The sequence below is a fragment of the Callithrix jacchus genome, chromosome 2 (assembly GCF_049354715.1).
Source record: "Callithrix jacchus isolate 240 chromosome 2, calJac240_pri, whole genome shotgun sequence".
Classification (NCBI taxonomy): domain Eukaryota; kingdom Metazoa; phylum Chordata; class Mammalia; order Primates; family Cebidae; genus Callithrix; species Callithrix jacchus.
Window position 1 is genome coordinate 156888335 of NC_133503.1, and position 18781 is coordinate 156907115.

Genomic DNA, 18781 nt, shown 5'->3' on the forward strand with positions numbered 1-18781 from the left:
TGGCAGTCAAACCTCAATGAAACCTATCTTCTCCGTGTCCCATCCCTGGGGTATCTGAAAAAATTTAATTCAGGGTAGATATTAATGTCTAATAATAGTTCAAGCCCTGCATTTGCCCTTAACAGTAATAATTTCTCAATTTCTTTACCTAGAAGGAAGATTAGGGTAGAAAAAGAAGCTAACAGGGGAGAGATTTGTATATACATGATACTAATCAAAACCTCTCAAATCATTCCAGGTAGGTCACAGAGCTGGCAAGAATGTAGACATACACAGCATCAGACCATTATGACAATTTCATAAAACAAGACAAAACAAAACAGATGGGGTTTCACCATTTTGCCCAGGCTGATCTGAAACTCCTGGGCTAAGGTGATCCTTCCACCTCAGTCTCCCGAGTAGCTGGGATGACAGACATGAGCCACTATGCCCAGCAAGGCAGATTTTAAACACATGTAAAACAATTCCCTGAATTTACAGATCTGGAAACTGGAATCTAGATAAGATCAGTGACTTTCCTCAGATCACACAATTACAAAATTGTCACTTTTAGTAATTTTATCAATATGGGTATAATTTTCCTTTAGGATAAATGTAGAATAAATATTTTCAGGGGATTTTAAAACTAATCTTTAGGGGAATAAAGCTAATTATAAAATTTTAACACATATATTTAGGAATCAAATGCACTTTTCCAATATAAACCATACTCAAATTTTTTAGGTGTTAGTGAAGTGTTGGCTATTCTGTGTAAGGAACAACTTTGAATTTTGCATGCTTATGCTAGGTGCTCTTTATGACATAAGTAAACATTATATGCATGTATTTTCCTTTTTCTTGAAAGATGTATACTTATCAAAAGTCATTGATATCTTACTTTTTTTGAAAGGTGTATACTTATCAGAAGTCATTGGAATAATTTGAAATAAGCAATTTAAAAAGAATGTCTGAAAGTTAGGGAGCTTCCAAATTGAATTTTGTGATTCATGTGGTGCTGTTAATCAGCATAGGATATTTAAAGTCTCCCATGAGAAGAGGGAAGATCATGCTGAAGTGCCTGCATGTGTAACAAGTACTTATTTTATTTTATTTTTTAGAGATGGGGTCTTATTCTGTCACCTTGGCTTATTAATTTATAAAAAGGACAAGACTGAAAAACTCAAACCTTTGTATTTTTACCAAGGACTGAAGCCCGAATTTGTATTAGTAAATACCATCTCATTTTTGTTTCAAATTCCTCCATGAAATTTGAAAGAAAACTTTTAAAAAGTACATGTATTCCTGTACATTATAAAGGCACTTTTTGTAAGGAAGTTGTTTTTTGAGGCTGCTCCTCGATGTCAGCTGCACTTTGTAATGTCAGCTTTTAAGGAGGAAAGTTACAACCGCATCATTTGTTATCAAAGTGAAAGTGAAAACATCCATTTACTGTGATAGTTAAAAGTGATAAAGTCAAACATGGCATGTGAATTGTAAATATCATGATTTTCCCAGTTTCTTAGAAGGAAGCATAAGACTAAAATCACACTTGAAGCTAATGAAGTATAATTTGAAGCAAATAGTGTCTGTCAGTTACCGGGAGCAATACCAGTCATGGCTTAAGGGACTATCAACAATTATAAAACATTATGTCACAAAATTCAGAGTGAAATGCATAATGTTTTCAAAACTCACTGTTGCACTTACCTCTCTTTTTTGATTGCTGCTACTTAAAACCAGTGATGTATTTTCACTCTGAAGTTCTCCTGTTATAGTAAGATTTAGGCTGGAAAAATATGACTGAAAAGCAAACAGGATTTGTTTTTAACACATTATGCTAATCAAAATGAGAGCTAGTCCTGTTTGAGTAGGACAATTATAAAAGCTAAGATTTTTCTGAAAGATTAAAAATTCTGGTTTTGTTAGATTTTAAATGAAACTGTCAGTATCAAATAATAACTGTGCACTCATCCTCCATCCTTTGTCACTGAAAATCCTTACTTAGATCCTGGTTATGGAATGGAACAAAATTTTTTAAATATTTTCTATTGATTTATTATTAGAAACAAACATCAAATTCTGCCTACCTTTAATGTAACAATACATGAAACAGCTACACTCTGGTGATGAAGTTTATCCAGGTACTTATTTAGGATTAAAAATGAAATTGATGGTCTAGGAGGACAAGACGGCAAACCAGATGTAGCCAAGAAGCACTACTCCCATTGAGAGAGCCCAAATTATCAAGTAGACCAACATAATTTGGGCAGATCTGATCTCCAGGGAGAAAACACCAAGAGTGTGTGGAGGGGCAACACAGAAGGCTGAAGAGGGCGAAGCTGGGAACCCTGCATAGAGTACCTGAATGCTTGGGCTACTTCCTGGCCCCAAAAGGCTCCTGGATAAGGGGAGAAGGAGTGGACTGAAGGACAGCTCATTCTCTCTGCAGATCTCTGGGACCTAAGCTACAGAGTAGGTAGACAGGGCTTCAGCTAGCATGGAGCCCAGGAGCTTTTGTGAGCAAAGCACGGACTTAGGTGCCCATCCCTTCAGAGAGGCTCTAGCCCTAGGTGACCACAAGCCAGGAGAGAGCAGGCTTTCCCCATGGGACTGGGGCATGTCTGTTCTGCAGCCTCTCCTGCCTGCTGGCCCCTACTAGGGCCCCTGCCTAGCTGCCCCACAGGAGCATGTGCACAGCACAGTCTCTGCTGCCCAGCCTGGGTGCTGCGCCCCACCTGAGTACTTTCAATGTGACCTGGGAGCCCTTTGGATCCTCCAAAGCAACCAGAGCCTGACTGTGAGCTGTGGGGTGTCCTGGAGACTCAGAGATGCCACATCCAGCCCAGGAGTACCAAGCTGAGATATGCGGCTGACACTCAAGCAGGGGAGGAACCCCCATCTCAGAGCACCGAGACGGGTAACACATGGACTCCTGGGCCAGCCCCTGGCCAGGGTGGGAGCAGGGCATGCTTCCCTCCACAGGCTTGGTTCGGAAAAGATGTCACCTATCTCTCTGCCTTAGCCTCTGCCTGAGGAAGCCTGTGGCTCAGAAAACCTAAAAAAAGAAACATGGATACAGTGCCAGTGATCGGAGGAGGCCTCTTCCCACCCGCTGCAGAGCACACCTGCAAAGATGAGCAAATACCAGAGTGGCTAGACTAAGAGCCTCTCTACTGGCCATTGCTCTTAAGTACCCTCTACTGGATGACAGCTCAAACTACAACCCAAAAATTATTTTGCTAATAACCATTCCCGTGAGAATTCACCCACAAATAAAGATCCAGTACAGAGCCTTGGCCCTCTGAAATCATCCGGAAACAAACCCAACTGACTACACTCAACTTACAACACAGTTAAAGAACATCAGTTCCCAAGAAGAGAAGAATCAGCACAATAACTCTAGCAATTCAAAAAGCCAGACTGTCCTTTACTTCCAAATGAGCCCACTAGTTCCCCAGCCATGGTTCTGAACCAGACTGAAATGACTAAAGTGACAGATATAGAATTCAGAATCGAGATGGCAAGGAAGCTCACTAAAATTCAGGAGAAAGTTGAAACCCAATGCAAGGAATCTGGTAAGACAATCCAAGAGCTGAAAGATGAACTAGCCATTTTAAGAAAGAAAATGCGAGGCATGGTAGTTCAGGAGTTCAAGATCAGCCAGGGCAACCTAGAGACCTCGTCTCTACAAAAACATTGAGAAGAAAAGAACCCCTTGCCCCAAAAAGGAAGAATAAAACTAAATTTCTGGGATAAAAATTTACTACAGAATTTCATCATACAACTGGAAATATTAACAGTAGAACAGATCAAGCTAAGGAAAGAATCTCAAATCTTGAAAACAGCTTTTTAAAATTAGTCAGACAAAAATTTAAAAAGTAATTTTTAAAAAGTGAGCAAAAGTGCCAAGAAACATGATATTATTTACATAGTTTACAAAGAGCAAACTTACAACTCATTGGCATTCCTGTGAGAGAAGAAAAGAAAGAAAGCAACTTGGAAAATATATTTGAGGATATAGTCCACAAAAATTTTTCTAATATTGCTAGAGAGGTTGACATGCAAATTCAAGAAATATGGAGAACCCTAGCTAGATACTATACAAGATGGCCATCCCCAAGGCACAGAGTCATCAGATTCACAAACGTTGATTCAGAAAACAAACAAACAAATAACAAAAAACAAACTTAAGGCAGCTAGAAAGAAGGGTTGGGTCATGTACAAAGGGAACCCCATCAAGCTAGTGGCAGACCTCTCAGTAGAAACCTTACAAGTCAGAAAAGGTTTAGGACTTATATTCAGTATCCTTAAAGGAAAGAAATTCCACCTAGAATTTTATAACCCACCAAACTAAGTTTCACAAGCAAAGAAGAAATAAAACCCTTCTCAGACAAGCAATTGGTGAGGGAATTTATTACAACTAGACAAGCTTTACGAGAGGTCTTCAAAGGAGTGTTAAATATGGACCCAAAAGAATGACATCTATTATCACAAAAACACACTTAAGCACATAGCCCACAGACACCAAAAAGCAACTACACAATCAAATCTATATAACATCTAGTTGACAACACAATGACAGGATCAAAATCTCATACATATGTCAATACTAACCCTGAATGTAAAAGGGCTAAACACTCCCTTAAAATACAAAGAGTGGCAAGATGGGTAAAAAGACAAGGCCCAACTGTATGCTGTCTTCAACTCATCTCACATTTAACAACACCCACAGGGTCAAAGTAAAGGGATGGAGAACAATCTACATGCAAACGGAAAACGAAAATAGATAAATTCCTGGAAACAGGAAGATTAAACCAGAAGAACATGAAAATCTGAACAGATCAGTAACAAGTTCTGAAATTGAATCGGTAATTAAAAAAACATATCAACCAAAAAAAGTAAAAAAAAAAAAAAAAAAAACAGCCCTGAACCAGATAGAGTCACAGCCGAATTCTAACAGATGTACAAAGAAAAGCTGGTACCAAATAAAACTATTTCAAAAAATTGAAGAGGAGGGGTTCCTCCCAAACTAATTCTATGAAGCCAGCATTTTCTTGATACCAAAATCTAGCAGATACACAATAAAACATCAGGCCAATATCCCTGATGAACAGAGATACCTTTTTAAAAAATACTGGCAAACTGAGTTCAGCAGCACATCAAAAAAGTTAACACATCATGATCAAGCAGTTTTTATTCCTGGGATGTAAGGCTGGTTCAGCGCATGAAAATCAATAAATGTGATACACCCCATAAACAGGATTAAATGCACAAACCATGTGATCATCTCAATAGATGGAGAAAAAGCTTCTAATAAAATCCAACACCCCTTCATGATAAAAACCTTCAACTGACTAGGCATTAAAGGAACATACCTCCAAATAGTGAGTCATTCATAACAAATCTAAGTCAATATCATACTGAATGGGCAAAAGCTGGAACCATTCCCCTTGGGAACTGGAATAAGAAAAGGATGCCCACTCTTACCACTCCTATTCAACCTAGTACTATAAGTTCTAGCCAGAGCAGTAAGGCAAGGTAAAGAAATAAAGACATCCAAATAGAAATAGAAGAAGTCAAGCTATCTTTTTCCACTGGTAATATGATCCTATATCTAGAAAATGCTTAAGACTCTGCCAAAATAACTCCTAGAATTCATAAATGACTTTAGTAAAGTTTCAGAATATAAAACAGATGTACAAAACTTAGTAGCATTTCTATACACCAATAATGTTCAAGCTGAGAGTCAAAGAACACAATTTACAAAAGCTACAAAAAACACTGAAATACCAGGAATACAGCTAATCAAGGAGGTGGCAGATCTCCAAAAGAAGACCTGCAAAAACTGCTGCAAGAAATCAGAGATTAGACAAATAAAAGGAAAACCCTTACTTTAATATCATTAGGCCTTTCTGCCTAAAGCAATTTATAGATTCAACACTATTGCTATCAAAGTGCCAACATCATTTTTCACAGAATTAGAAAAAACTATTCTAAAATTCATATGGATCCAAAAAAAAAAAAAAAAAAAGAGCCCAGGTAAAAAGAACAAGCCAGACCCATCATACTACCTGACTTTGAATTCTACCATAAGGCTACAGTAACCAAACCAGTATGGTACTAGTACAGAAGAGCCACATGGACCAGTGGAACAGAATAGAGAATTTATAAATAAAGCCACACACCTACAACCATCTGATCTTTGAGAAAGTCAACAAAAACAAGCCATGGAAGGAATCTCTAGTCAGTAAATGGTGTTGAGATGACTGGCTAGCCATATGCAGAAGAATGAAACTGAACCCCTAACTTTTACCACATACAAAAACTAACTCAACATACAGTAAAGATTTAAATGCAAGATCATAAAGTATAAAAATGCTGTAAGAAAACCTAGGAAATGTCCTACCTGACATTGGTCTTCGCAAATAATTTTTGGCTAAGTCTCTAAAAGCAATTGAGACAAAAACAAAAATTGACAAATGGGATCTAATTAAACTAAAGAGCTTCTGCTCAGCAAAAGATACTATCAATAGAGTAAACAGATAACCTACAGAATGAAAGAAAGATTTGCAAACCATGCATCTGACAAAGGTCTAATATGTAGAATAAGGAACTTGAGGAAATCAGCAAGCAAACAACAAATAAACACATTAAATAATGAGCCAAGGTCATGAATATACACTCCTCAAAAGAAGACATACAGGTGGCCAACGAACATATGAAAGAACGCTCATTATCACTAATCATTAGAGAAATGCGAAGCAAAACCAAAATGAGGTACCATTTTACTCCATCAGAATGGTTATTAAGAAGTCAAAAAATGGCAGATGATGGTGCGGCGGTGGAGAAAAGGAAAAGCTGATACACTACTGGTGGGGATGTAAATTAGTTTAGTCAGTGGGAAGCAATCTGGAGATCTCTCAAACAACTTAAAACAGAACAAGCATTCAACCAGCAATCCCATTACTGAGTACATATATATAACTGTTTACCAAAAAGACACATGTCATCATATCTTCATTGCAGTGCTATTCACAACAGCAAAGACATGGAATCAACATAGTTGCCCATCAACAGTGGGCTAGATAAAGAAAATACGGTACATATACACCATGGAACACTGCACAGCCATAAAAAAGAACAAAATCATGTCCTTTGCAGCAATATAAATGCAGATGGAGGCCATAATCCTAAGTGAATGCCAGACAAACAGAAAACCAAATACCACATGTTCTTACTTATAAGTGGGATTTAAGCATTGGGTACTCATGGATATGAACACGGGAAAAACGGGCACTGTGGACTTCTTAGGGGAATTGACAAACTGCCTGTTGGGTATCATGCCCACTACCTGAGCAATAGGAATCTGTTCCCAAAACCTCAATATCATGCAAATAGACCCCTGTTACACACCTGTGCATCTAAAACAAAAGTTGAAATTTTAAAAATGAAATTGCCAATATTAACAGTTAATGACATAAAAATAGCAACTTACTATGATCAAATTCAAAAATGGCAATGTTAAATGGTCAACTAAATACTTCCTAAGTGAGAAACAAATAATACGAAATACATTAAAAAGTTTTAAAGTAGCTTATTGTCAGACAGATTTGGCTTAATAAGGGGTTAAAAATGTCTTTATATATATATAATACAAGTCTGATAAAACTCAGTAAGTCTGTGGTATATGTTAGCTGTTTCCTTTGTGGGTGGGGTCAAAGGTTGCCACTTTATAATTCTCTGTACATTAACTGAGTTCCAAATTATTAAAGTAAGCCTTGGTACCATAAAGGTATTTATCTCTTAAGGTACAAAGAAAAAGGATAAGAGAGGTTGAAAAAAGTATATCTCTCCGGAAGGGACCTTGGTAATAACTTAGTTCTTAACACACAGGGAAGATGAGACACACACAGCTGGTTAAGTAGAGCTGGGGCTTCGTCACATTCTCTTAGACTTCTAGTCTCACATTCTTTCCAACAGCAGCACTGTGCCTTGCATATTCTAAGCGGTAAACAAATATTTATTGATGTTATTCAATCAGTGCATAGAACAATGTGATTACTTACTTTTATAAAAGTTGGTTTCCACAAGATAAGCGAAACATTCACTTGGCTCATGTCAGAAGGAATGAGATTACACGTGATGGTAGCAAATTTACATGTACTGCAGTCCTGTTTAAATGCCCAGAGATACATATCAGTATTTTCGCCATTGTATTAAATATACTATATTCAAATACTTCGGATAGTTATTTCTGGATTGATATCAAATCTATTCATTTGGAAAGCAAAAGGTAAAAACAGCACTTGTCTTAATTTACCAGAATTGTTCCTTGTTTAAGATGGTCAGTTGATGTAATCAGTTTCTTTCCAGAGTTGATACTGAAAGAATCCTCAGAGATATGGGGTCTGCACTTTGCATTCTAGAAATGAAACAATTACATTTATTAGACAATGCCAGATAGCAGCGGAAAAGATGACTAGGCGCAGTAGTGTGAAGAATCTGTGAATGACAGCCATTCCCATATATTAAAGATCCATCTTTGTAAGTGTGCTGGGTGGAAAAGGCTGTTACGTTCCAGCCATACGTACATATATATCCACCCCAAGATGGATTGTTACCATGATTGTAATGGATACTAGTGAAGTTGTTATGGAAAAGAATGAATGCTAATAGAACTTACTATTGCATGATTAATATATTCATTAATTTATTACTTTAATCAAAGATAAACTTTTAAATTCCACATGACAGAAGAGGAGAACATTTAAAACTCCACTGATAAAGACAAAAACAACAGCCAGCCATGGTGGCTCACGCCTGTAATCCCAGCACTTTGGGAGGCTGAGGTGGGTGGAACACTTGAGGTCAGGAGTTCGAGACCAGCCTGGCTAACATGGTGAAACCCCATCTCTACTAAAAATACAAAAGTTAGCCAGGCGTAGTGGTGGGCGCCTGTAGTCCCAGCTATTAGGGAGGCTGAGGCAGAAGAATCACTTGAACATGGGAGGTGGAGGTTGCAGTGAACCAAGATTGTGCCACTGCACTCCAGCCTGAGCAACAGAGAGAGACTCGATCTCAAAAAAAAAGGAAACAAAAACAATAAAAATACTTGTTCAGTATTACAGCTCATGAAACAACTGAAAAGAGAGGGACCTTCATTTGTATTTATGTATTCATCCAATAATATTTTTGATTCACTACACACCAAGGATAAGACACTCAGTCTACATGGGAGGACGATGTAAGCAGGCAGCCCTATGGATGTTAACATATTATTTTAAAATGCTATGTTTATAAGATAGTTCGTTCTAGACTTAACCTAGTAAACCTTTTGCTTCCCCAGTACTCTGTATATTCTTGATAAAAGATAATAAGATTAAAATTTTCTAAGTAGTATGAAAAGTACAATTTTTTTCTCTTCTGGATTTTCACAGACCTGCTTTTTTGAATGAGAGGGAAATTCCAGAGGCTTATTTTTTCCTTGCCCTTAGGAAAACATTTAAGTGATCACAAGCCAACTAGCACTGTTGCTATTTCTTGATTTCTGAGAAGAGTTTTAAAAATGCATGAACAGATTTTCAAATTCTGAAATCATGCACACATTAATTCAATACTTATGGTGATTTTTTGTTTTAGACACTAAACCATAATGAACTATCATATAGTCTCATTCAGTGCTACAAATAGCAAGGGGGTGCCAAACTGCTATTATTTGGGACTTGAGTAAATGCAATTATACTATTTTGTGTGCAGCTGTGTATGTTTAGGCACAAATAAGATGACACTTCATAAAGTTGTTTGATTACTAAAAACCAAGGAAAAGTGAAACAAACATTTCAGGCATAAATCAACAATGAACTATCTAAAATCTACTCTAGTGGATTGACCCCCAAAGATCTGCCTAAATTCTCCTAGAACTAGTGAATGTAACTTTACTTGGAAATAGGGCCTTTGCAGATGTAGTTACATTAAGCATCTCCAGATGAGATCACTCTGGATTTAGGGTGGACCCTAAATCTAATGGTGAGTGTGCAGAAACACAAAGAGAGAAGGTGAACACACAGAAACACAGAGAAGGCCAGGTGAAGACAGAGACAGAAATAGAAGTTATGCTGCCACAAGCCAAGGAACACCAAGGCTTGCCGGCTGTCACCGGAGGCTAGGAAAACAGCATGAAAAAGAGTCTCTCTCGGAGCCTCCAGAGGGAATTAACACTGTCAACACTTTGACTTTGGACTTCTGGACTCCAGAACTGTGAAAGAATAAATTTCTGTTTTTTTAAGTCACTCCATTTGTGGTAATTTGTTACAGCGGCCCTAGGGAATAATACATCTATTATTATTTTTTGCTTTTAATTAATCTAAATATCTCTGCATGTTACTTTGGTAAAACCATTGCAAGTGCCATGCAGAACAAAAGGCTTGAACATAAAGTGGAGAAGACAACAGTAATGACAGAATTCCAAGGCATACATTACTTACATCAGAAGATGACACTCCAGTTGGGTACAGCACAGGATAACCATTTGATGTCATATTGGGGAATGAAATTGACAGCTTAAGTTCTGGCATTGGAAAATATCCACTTTTTCTTATCTATGAGAAAAAAATTGAAAGGTAATCCTTTCTTCTTCTTTTAAAAGAATTATTTCTGCCTTATGTAACACTTCGTTTTCTAGCTGATGAAATAAGTTGTGTAATATTTTGAATCCCCAAACGAGTGTAGATCCTTTATGGCACTGTACGGAGAATTGGCATAATTCTCTGAATAATGCCAGCAAGAAAATAAGGATACTTAATAGTTGGTAGATGTATGTATCAGCTATAATCACATTGTTCCTCCATTCCTCATTCTCCTAATAGAACTAGGATTAATAGAAAACAGAATTGGAAGTTTTTGTCTGTTATTATGTTCTTGCCATGCTCATTTTTAAAAAACATACCAGTCTGTTTGAAACTGGAAAGAAGGGAGACCGTGGAACAGTTAGTAGATTTTTGGTTGCCTTAACCCACTTTGCAATAATTCCCTAAACCCATAAATCATCTCTAATCCTGGCTAGATGGGATCTGCTGCCACTATCCAGGCAAACCAGACTCTCATCCGCTTCCCTTCATAATTCTACCCCCAGTTGGGGCTCTTATGCCACTGACTGTTGATAATCTGGTCTGATGAGAGTCAGATTAACTTTCATCTCAGTCTCCATTTGTTTTCATCCACTATCCCAAAATTTCCACTTAGTATCATGTTCTGTTACCAGTTGTGAGTGTAGCTCAGAGGCAAGGGTGGGCAGGATAAAGTTCAACAGGAAACTGAACTCACTATGCAGAGGTCCTTGCCTTAGAAGGTGCAACTGAACTGGGGCAACCAGGTGCAGTGGTCCCCTTCCCACCGCTGAAGCATGATCTGCAGGTCTGAAGCCTATGAGAACCCTGTGCAGCATCTTTAGCTGGGTAGGGAACTCCTTGATCTACATAGATAGATGCAAGGAAAGCCAGTGATTACCCAACTGAACCTTCCAGACTGAGAGCTCCTCACATCTGAAGCAATTTCCTGGGTTGCTAAAAATGAAATACATCCAGAATTCGAGGATTAAAGGAATTCTGAAGGTTCCTAACCAGCCGTGTCTGGACCCTTAAACATGCTCTTAACTCTTATCTTCTTGATTTCCAGACAAATTCTGTTTTCTGATATTCAGTCAAAAATCCTGTGTGCTGTAATTATTTTTTTTTTTCTGATTGGAAAATGTTCCTTGTAGAAACATTGGAAAATACTGAAAATAAACAGAAAATAAAAGTTTCCTATACTTGTTAACATTTTAGTATATGTTACCTGTCCTTACTATTTGCATAAATGCACATTTATAAAATTTGTATCACAATAAAATACAAAGTTTTGTATCCTGTCTGTAAAATGTATTATTCTATGGCATTTTCCCATAAATGTATAGAGTTATTGAGAATATGACAGTTCATAGCTAAACAACAACCACAATATCAATATTGTTGACTATGTGCCACACACTGTGCTAATCTTCTTATATGCATGATTGCCTTTAGCCCTGTAAACAACTCTAGGTGCTAGATCCTCCTATTATCTTTGTCTTATATATGAGGTAAGAAGGTTAGAATAAGAATTAAGAACTTCCAAGATTACAGAGCTAGTAAATAGCGGTAGTATGGTTTCTTACTCCAAAATGTTCCTTCTAAGATATTACACAAAGTCATATAATAATTCATTTAAGTAATTTTATTGTGTTAAGTGTTTAGATTGTGCCCGGATTTTAGTTTATTATAAATAATATTGTTAAGAACATTCCTGAAATCTTTGTTTATACCACCAAAAATTTCCTAAGGAAAATACCTAGCAGGTGATTTAAAAAATTCCATTATTCCAATTCTAGAATTTACTTCAGCAAAATAATCAGAGATACACACAAAGATTTACGCTCAGGAATATTCTTAGCAATAAAATTTATATCAACACTTGTATAAGAGAGAGTACCTATTTCAAAGCTGGACCCTAATAAGTTATAATATCTAAATATCTACAACATTCAAAGTCTCTCTCTCTCTTTATTTTATTTATTTATTTATTTTGCTTAATTTTCTAGTTCAGGGAAAGTGAATGGGGCTGGAGAAATCTGATAACCTGAATTCCAAAATCTGTTCTAGAATCCAGTAGAGTGATTGGCATTTATGCTAATTTCCAGGGTATAGCTTGTCATAGAAATTCTAGCAAAGAGTACAAATTTAAAAAAAAATGGAATCACTTGGGAGTATACATTTATTTATACTTTGGGAGAGAACTTGTTTGTTGTTGGCAATTTCCAAAGGGATTGAGATTATCTTCATTTATAATTATGTTGCATTATTTCATACTTTTGAATACATATTTAAATCTATTATTTGAATTGTGTTCTTTTTTTTCCTTGAGTAATTTTAACTTAAGTTGAGGCTGTGTCTGTAACTAGACATTACCTAAAATGAAATTCCATGCTTGTTTGCTATAGTGGTTAGAAAGAGTTTGTTATGAAGGCTTTAAAAGGAAAAATAAATGTAATGGGAAACATCACTAAGGAGGTGGTAGTACCAACATGAGTAATTTACAGTCCAATGCTGTGAAGGGTAACAATGAGGGGAATGTGATATATATTTGTTTAATAAAAAAATTATCAAGACAATGTGATAACAAATTTCCTAAATAGTCATAATTAATGAAAAGGTGCTTTTCTCAGTCATTATTATTTACTGAATTATTATTATTATTATTATTTACTGAAAAAATAATGTAAGTAAAGCCTACAGGTTTATATGTAGCATCTATCTGGTTTCAAAGTTTATATTTTTTCTAGTAAGTCATTCTAATGGTATCTTATTTTGAGAAAATTAGAGACTTAGATCTCTAAATTGATTTAAAAATATAACTATCACCCATTTAAATCTTTAGTAAAATTATAAATAAAAATATAAATTGAAAATTATATTTATAAATATTACAAATTTATAATTTTATTTATGTTTATGAAACATAAAGAAAAAGATGCTGGAATTAAGAGATTAAACACTGAAGCAACATATTTTTATGCATCTGTTAATTATTTAATTTATAAATTTACAAATAGCTCCTTTAGAATACTATTTTAGAGGTGATCTCTTACCAAGTAGAAGATATTAATTTCATTTCCAATGTCCTCAGTAGAATTAATAACTTCAGGGACTGTCTCATTGGCAGCAATTGAAATGTGGTATTCACTGGCAGAGCTTAAAAGAATTAATTAGAAGAAAAATAAAACACGACAAAGTTTAGCTTTTATTTGGCCTCATTCTTTTCTTTCTCCATTCATGTAATTCCACAAAAACACTTGTAGGGACTTCAAATCAAAGAGGTGTTCATTTACTTTCAAACCTAAAATTAAATCTTTGAGAAGAATGAGAAGGATTACATAATTTAGTTCAATAGTCACTGATGCTTATTTGACCCCAAGATGCTAAAATATGAATTTCAAAAGTTAAAATTTCATTGTTAACAAGTGAAAATTTTCCATAAATTCACTAATACCATTTATATCTAGTGAATAATAAAGCTAAAATGTAATTTTTAGCAGTGCTGAATTCTACAGAGATTTAAAATTTTTCCTATTTCACAATTTAAGGTCTCATATTTGTTGCTAAACTTAAAAGTTCAAACTTCTCTATACAGCTTCGTCATGTTCTTTGAATGAACTTGGTAGAGTAAAATAGCCTGTTTTTAAGTAGCACTTCAGTCAAGGGAAGACAAAAAATATTGATAAACGTTTGCCAAAATTTGACTTTAAATAAATGGAAAACTCTTGGGGGAAATGTCAGTGCACCAATAGAAGTGGATGCAGAAAAATAGAAAATAACTGACAGAATTTAAAGGCTAAGAAATATTAGCAAAATCTTCATTCATACCTATAATCATGCCATTTTTGTAGTCTGTCATTAGTAAAGAGAAAGTGCCATAAAGAATAAATTAGTAAGCCAGAAGGAAGATATTGTATGTTCCCAATACAAAGAAAAGATAAATGTTTGAGATGACAGATATGCTAATTACCCTGTTTAATTGCTACATATTATATGCATCACATCTCCAAGCACTTCATAAATACGTACAATTATTTTGTGTCAATTTAAAACGTTTTTTAAATTAAAAGAAAAAGAGAACATGTGAAATGATTTAAATTAACACTTCCTGAACATATAACCTGTAACATGTAACCTCCTACCTGTAAATTAGCCTCTTTGAACCTCAATTTCTTCAATTGGAAAATGGAGATAGTTGTATTTGAACAATAGAGTTATCATAAGGATCAGATAAGACAGAACACAAAGGTTCAATAAATGTTAGTCACTATTATTAAAACATTACTAAATTGATAAGACTTTCAGAATAAACCAACTTGCCACAGATTCTTATATTTTTTATATACATTACACATGTTTATTTAACAAAAGCTTGGAGTTCTACTTAAGCAAAAGAAATTATAGAGAGAAAGTTTGTCAACATGATTTGTGTTTGGATAGATAAGAGGTTCTTAAGATAAAAATGGTTTATGAATGGTGGAAGAAATAAAAAGCTCTTATCAATGAGAAATGTTTTAATCTTGTGTGTCCAGATTGAGATGACTGATTGAATTCCACAGGTTGAGAGTGGTGACCAAGAAATATGTTGGTGGCCTCTAAGAAAATATTGTGTTTTGTGAAGGACTTCTGGGTCTTCAACTTGCATTCAGGAGTTTAAGAAAGGAAAGTGAATGCAATCCAGTATCACTAACACCTAACATTTTGGGTTATTTAGTTCTCAAACACACTTTGAGAACCACTGGGTTAATAGAAAGGCATCAACATAAAAATGCAGTTTTCGCCTACCTGTAAAACTGTAGTCCAACTTCATATTTTACCGGGATAGAAATGTTTACTACATTATCAGAAAGGGTTTCAGGAGGTTCTTCACTGTCACTAGAAAATGCACAGCACATTCAGACAAACCATTAAAATATTGACTATTTAGAGACATTTCTACGTGTTTGAAAAAGTATCTTATTCTGGCAACTAAATAAAAGCACATAAGAGAAGAATTTCTTATTATTTTTTAAATTGGAATGAAGAAGGAGATCAGAGATGATGGGTATGGTTAGAAGTTCCCAAGTTGATTCTGATGTGCAACTAGAGTTGAAAATCACACTGATTTATATTTCTCAAAATTCTATGCCAATAATGATAAGAATCCCTGGGTTTAATTGTTAAAATACAAAGATTACTGAGCTTCCCTTAGAAATGTGGATTTAGAGGTTCCAAGTTGGGACCCAGAAATTTGCGTTTTTAACACATATCTACCCAGGTGTTCTCATTTATCACAGATGAGGACTTAGCAAAGATAAGTGATCAGGGTCACACAGCTGAGAGTAAATCTAAAATCTTGTTTTCTTCTTTAAGAATCTTTCCATACTAAGTACTTGATCATATTATTTGTTAAGCATTTACTTACTCTCTTGATTTTGGTTATCATTTTAATTATATATTATGCAAACACATGTATATATGTGTATACACACATATACACATACATCTCCTACTTCCTTGTATTAGAAAGCATGTACAAATGATATAATGAGTAATGAACACTGGATCTGGGTCCAAAGAATGGGATTGTTCTTGGACACTGATACACTTTGGTAAAACTACTTATCTGTCTTTCCCTTCGTTTCTTCATCTATAAAATGTGGATAACAAATAATTATTAATTGAGTAATAAGTATAAAGTGCTTAAGATTGTGCCTAGGACATAGGAAATATTCAGTAGGTGTTAGCGTTCATTGCTATCACACACACGCCTCCACCAACTGACCAAGCACCTAGCAAACTGTCTCACAGAATGGTCATAAGAGTACTTTTTAATGGTCCTGCTTATTTCCAAATGTAGAAAGTGGCTCATAAGCAGAAGGACAGAGAGACCATTGGGTATTTGTGTGACTCAGCTCTTAGCACGAATGCTCCCCTTTTATCTCATTCATTCCACACTGCCGCCTTCCTAAGTTAATCTTCCTAAGCAGCAGCTCTGTAAAGATGATTTTATCTCTCAAAAACTTTACTGTACCCTCATGATCTGTTCAGTTAAGAAATAATAACTTGACTGGCATTCAGTACCTAGCATAATATGCTAGAATGCACACTCCCTGTTCATTTTCATTGCTACTTTATGTATTCTTTATATTTCAGCTTATAATTTCCTTGATAAAGCTTTCTGGGGTTCCCATTGCCAAGTATATATCATTTCAGCTTCTATTAATTTTCTGACACAGCTTTATATCTCTATAATAGATTGTTTTTATTCTATCCCAGGTTATAATAATCTTATACTATTCTCAACCCCCTACTGTAATACTTACCCTATGAGGAGTTTCGTGCCCTTAGTAATTTTAATATTTCTTACAGTGACTAATTAACTATTTTGCCCATAATAGATGTCAAATAAGTATTCGTTGAATTGGCTTAAATTAATCCATTAGTTCATTTCCCTAATTTATTTATTTGCTCTATATCTATTTAGTGATTATAATATGGCAGACACAGTGCTAGTCACTGTGAATAAAGCAGTAAAAGAGACCATCTCCCTGGAGACAGATCAGTGGATAATTACAATTAGAAGAAAGTCAGACCACTATTTCACTTCCTTACAGGTCCTTTGGTGTTATTAGTTTGTGTGTTCTATGATACCTTTCAGAAGCCCTGACTGATTTGAATAAAGTATACTAAACTATAAAAGGATATCATCAAATTTTAAGTCCATCTAATGATTCATTTGACCTTGATGGGCAGCCAGTGAAAGTTTGTAAATTAGCAGAGCCAGTAACATTTTTATGAATTTAAATGCAATTTGGCAGCTATAAATGACGTGTGATTGTGGTAACTTCTATAACTCATAGAACCATTGATTTAGCTTAGGTGAATTATTTCTATTAAATAAAAATTTATGTAGCTAATTATTCATAGGAGTGTTTTTGTGAAGCAAAGTGGTTAGTTGCTTTCCACTTCTACTGATCTCATACAACCTGGAAGGAACTGTGAGTTTATAGAGCAAAACATTCAAAATACACAGAAGAAGTGATATACATTTATATACATACGTTTATACACATATAAACCAACCTTGTTGCACTTAAATGAATGGTCACATTTTCCATGAGAAAGGATGTGTTAAACTGAAACAATATTTTGAAAGTTACCTATAAAATAAAAAATACGTCTTTAGTAACAGATAAGTAATTTTTTACTTCGATTAAAATATTCTATTTCCATAAATGACATCAACAAAACTCAAATTATGAAGTTGAAAAACATTATATTACAAAATAAAACCTTATTGTATCTCAAAAATAGTTGGAATAATATATAATATATACATACTTTTCAGTGTGAATATGTACCATGTTTTACATATTGCTATGATCTGAATGTTTCCCTCAAAATTCATTATGTTGAAACGTAAACACAATGTGATGATATTAGGAGATGGGGCCATTTGGGCAGGTGATGAGCTCAAAAGGGCAGAGCCCTCATGAGTGGGATTAGTATCCTGTAACAGGGGCCTCAGAACGCTGCCTCCATGATTTTGCTATCTGAGGATGCATTGAAAAGATGACTTTGATGAAGCATGAAACGGGCTCTCACCAGACGCTGAATCTAGCAGTGCATTGCTCTTGGACTTCCCAGCTTCCGGACTGTGAGAAATAAATTTATAAGCTTCTCTGTTTATGGTATTGACTCATAGCAGCCAGAATAGACTAAGACACATGTAAAATAAAATGTATAAGAGGTCACTGGTTTGGACTGAGCTCCTGATCTAGGCCCAACAGACTGAATCATGCTTAAGTTCCACACTACAAAGCTGAAATTAAGTCATGTATCTGAGTTTTTGAGAGATGAAGAGAGTGATAAATAATCACCAAATCCCAGTCAAGCCAGTTTTAGACAGCATAAGAAAATTCCCTCTGCTTCAACCTTTACAAGGAAAATAACTTTGAAATGAACAATCCACTTTTGTTCTCCATTTCTCCTTTCTTCAGCACTTTTCTCTCTATAAAGCCAACTTCTCTGCTCAGCTTATCCATCACTCATTTTATTTTACAGAATAAGGTGTTGCCTGATTCTAGAACTGCAAATAAAAGTCAATTAATATCTGGAAACTAAATTTGTTGTAATTTCTTGGCAGATATTTTAAATTTTAATATTTTATTCAAATTATATCAACAAAAATTATTTATACTAACTATAAACCT

General features: G+C 35.2%; 1 protein-coding gene across 3 annotated transcripts in view; it reads right to left on the reverse strand.

The window, feature by feature from the left end:
* ITGA1 (integrin subunit alpha 1) overlaps positions 1-18781 on the reverse strand; it is a 168095-nt gene that overhangs the window by 11973 nt on the left and 137341 nt on the right. For all 3 annotated transcript variants that reach the window (XR_004739932.3, XR_013532315.1, XM_035291595.3), the window contains exons 21-27: positions 17652-17728; positions 15372-15461; positions 13640-13742; positions 10464-10577; positions 8300-8401; positions 8046-8150; positions 1687-1779 (exon numbers count right to left, since the gene is read on the reverse strand). Coding sequence is in view for 1 of the 3 variants with exons in the window: in XM_035291595.3 (XP_035147486.2) it covers positions 1687-1779; positions 8046-8150; positions 8300-8401; positions 10464-10577; positions 13640-13742; positions 15372-15461; positions 17652-17728 (684 nt within the window). In the remaining 2 variants the exon portion in view is untranslated. The remainder of the gene's footprint in view (positions 1-1686; positions 1780-8045; positions 8151-8299; positions 8402-10463; positions 10578-13639; positions 13743-15371; positions 15462-17651; positions 17729-18781) is intronic.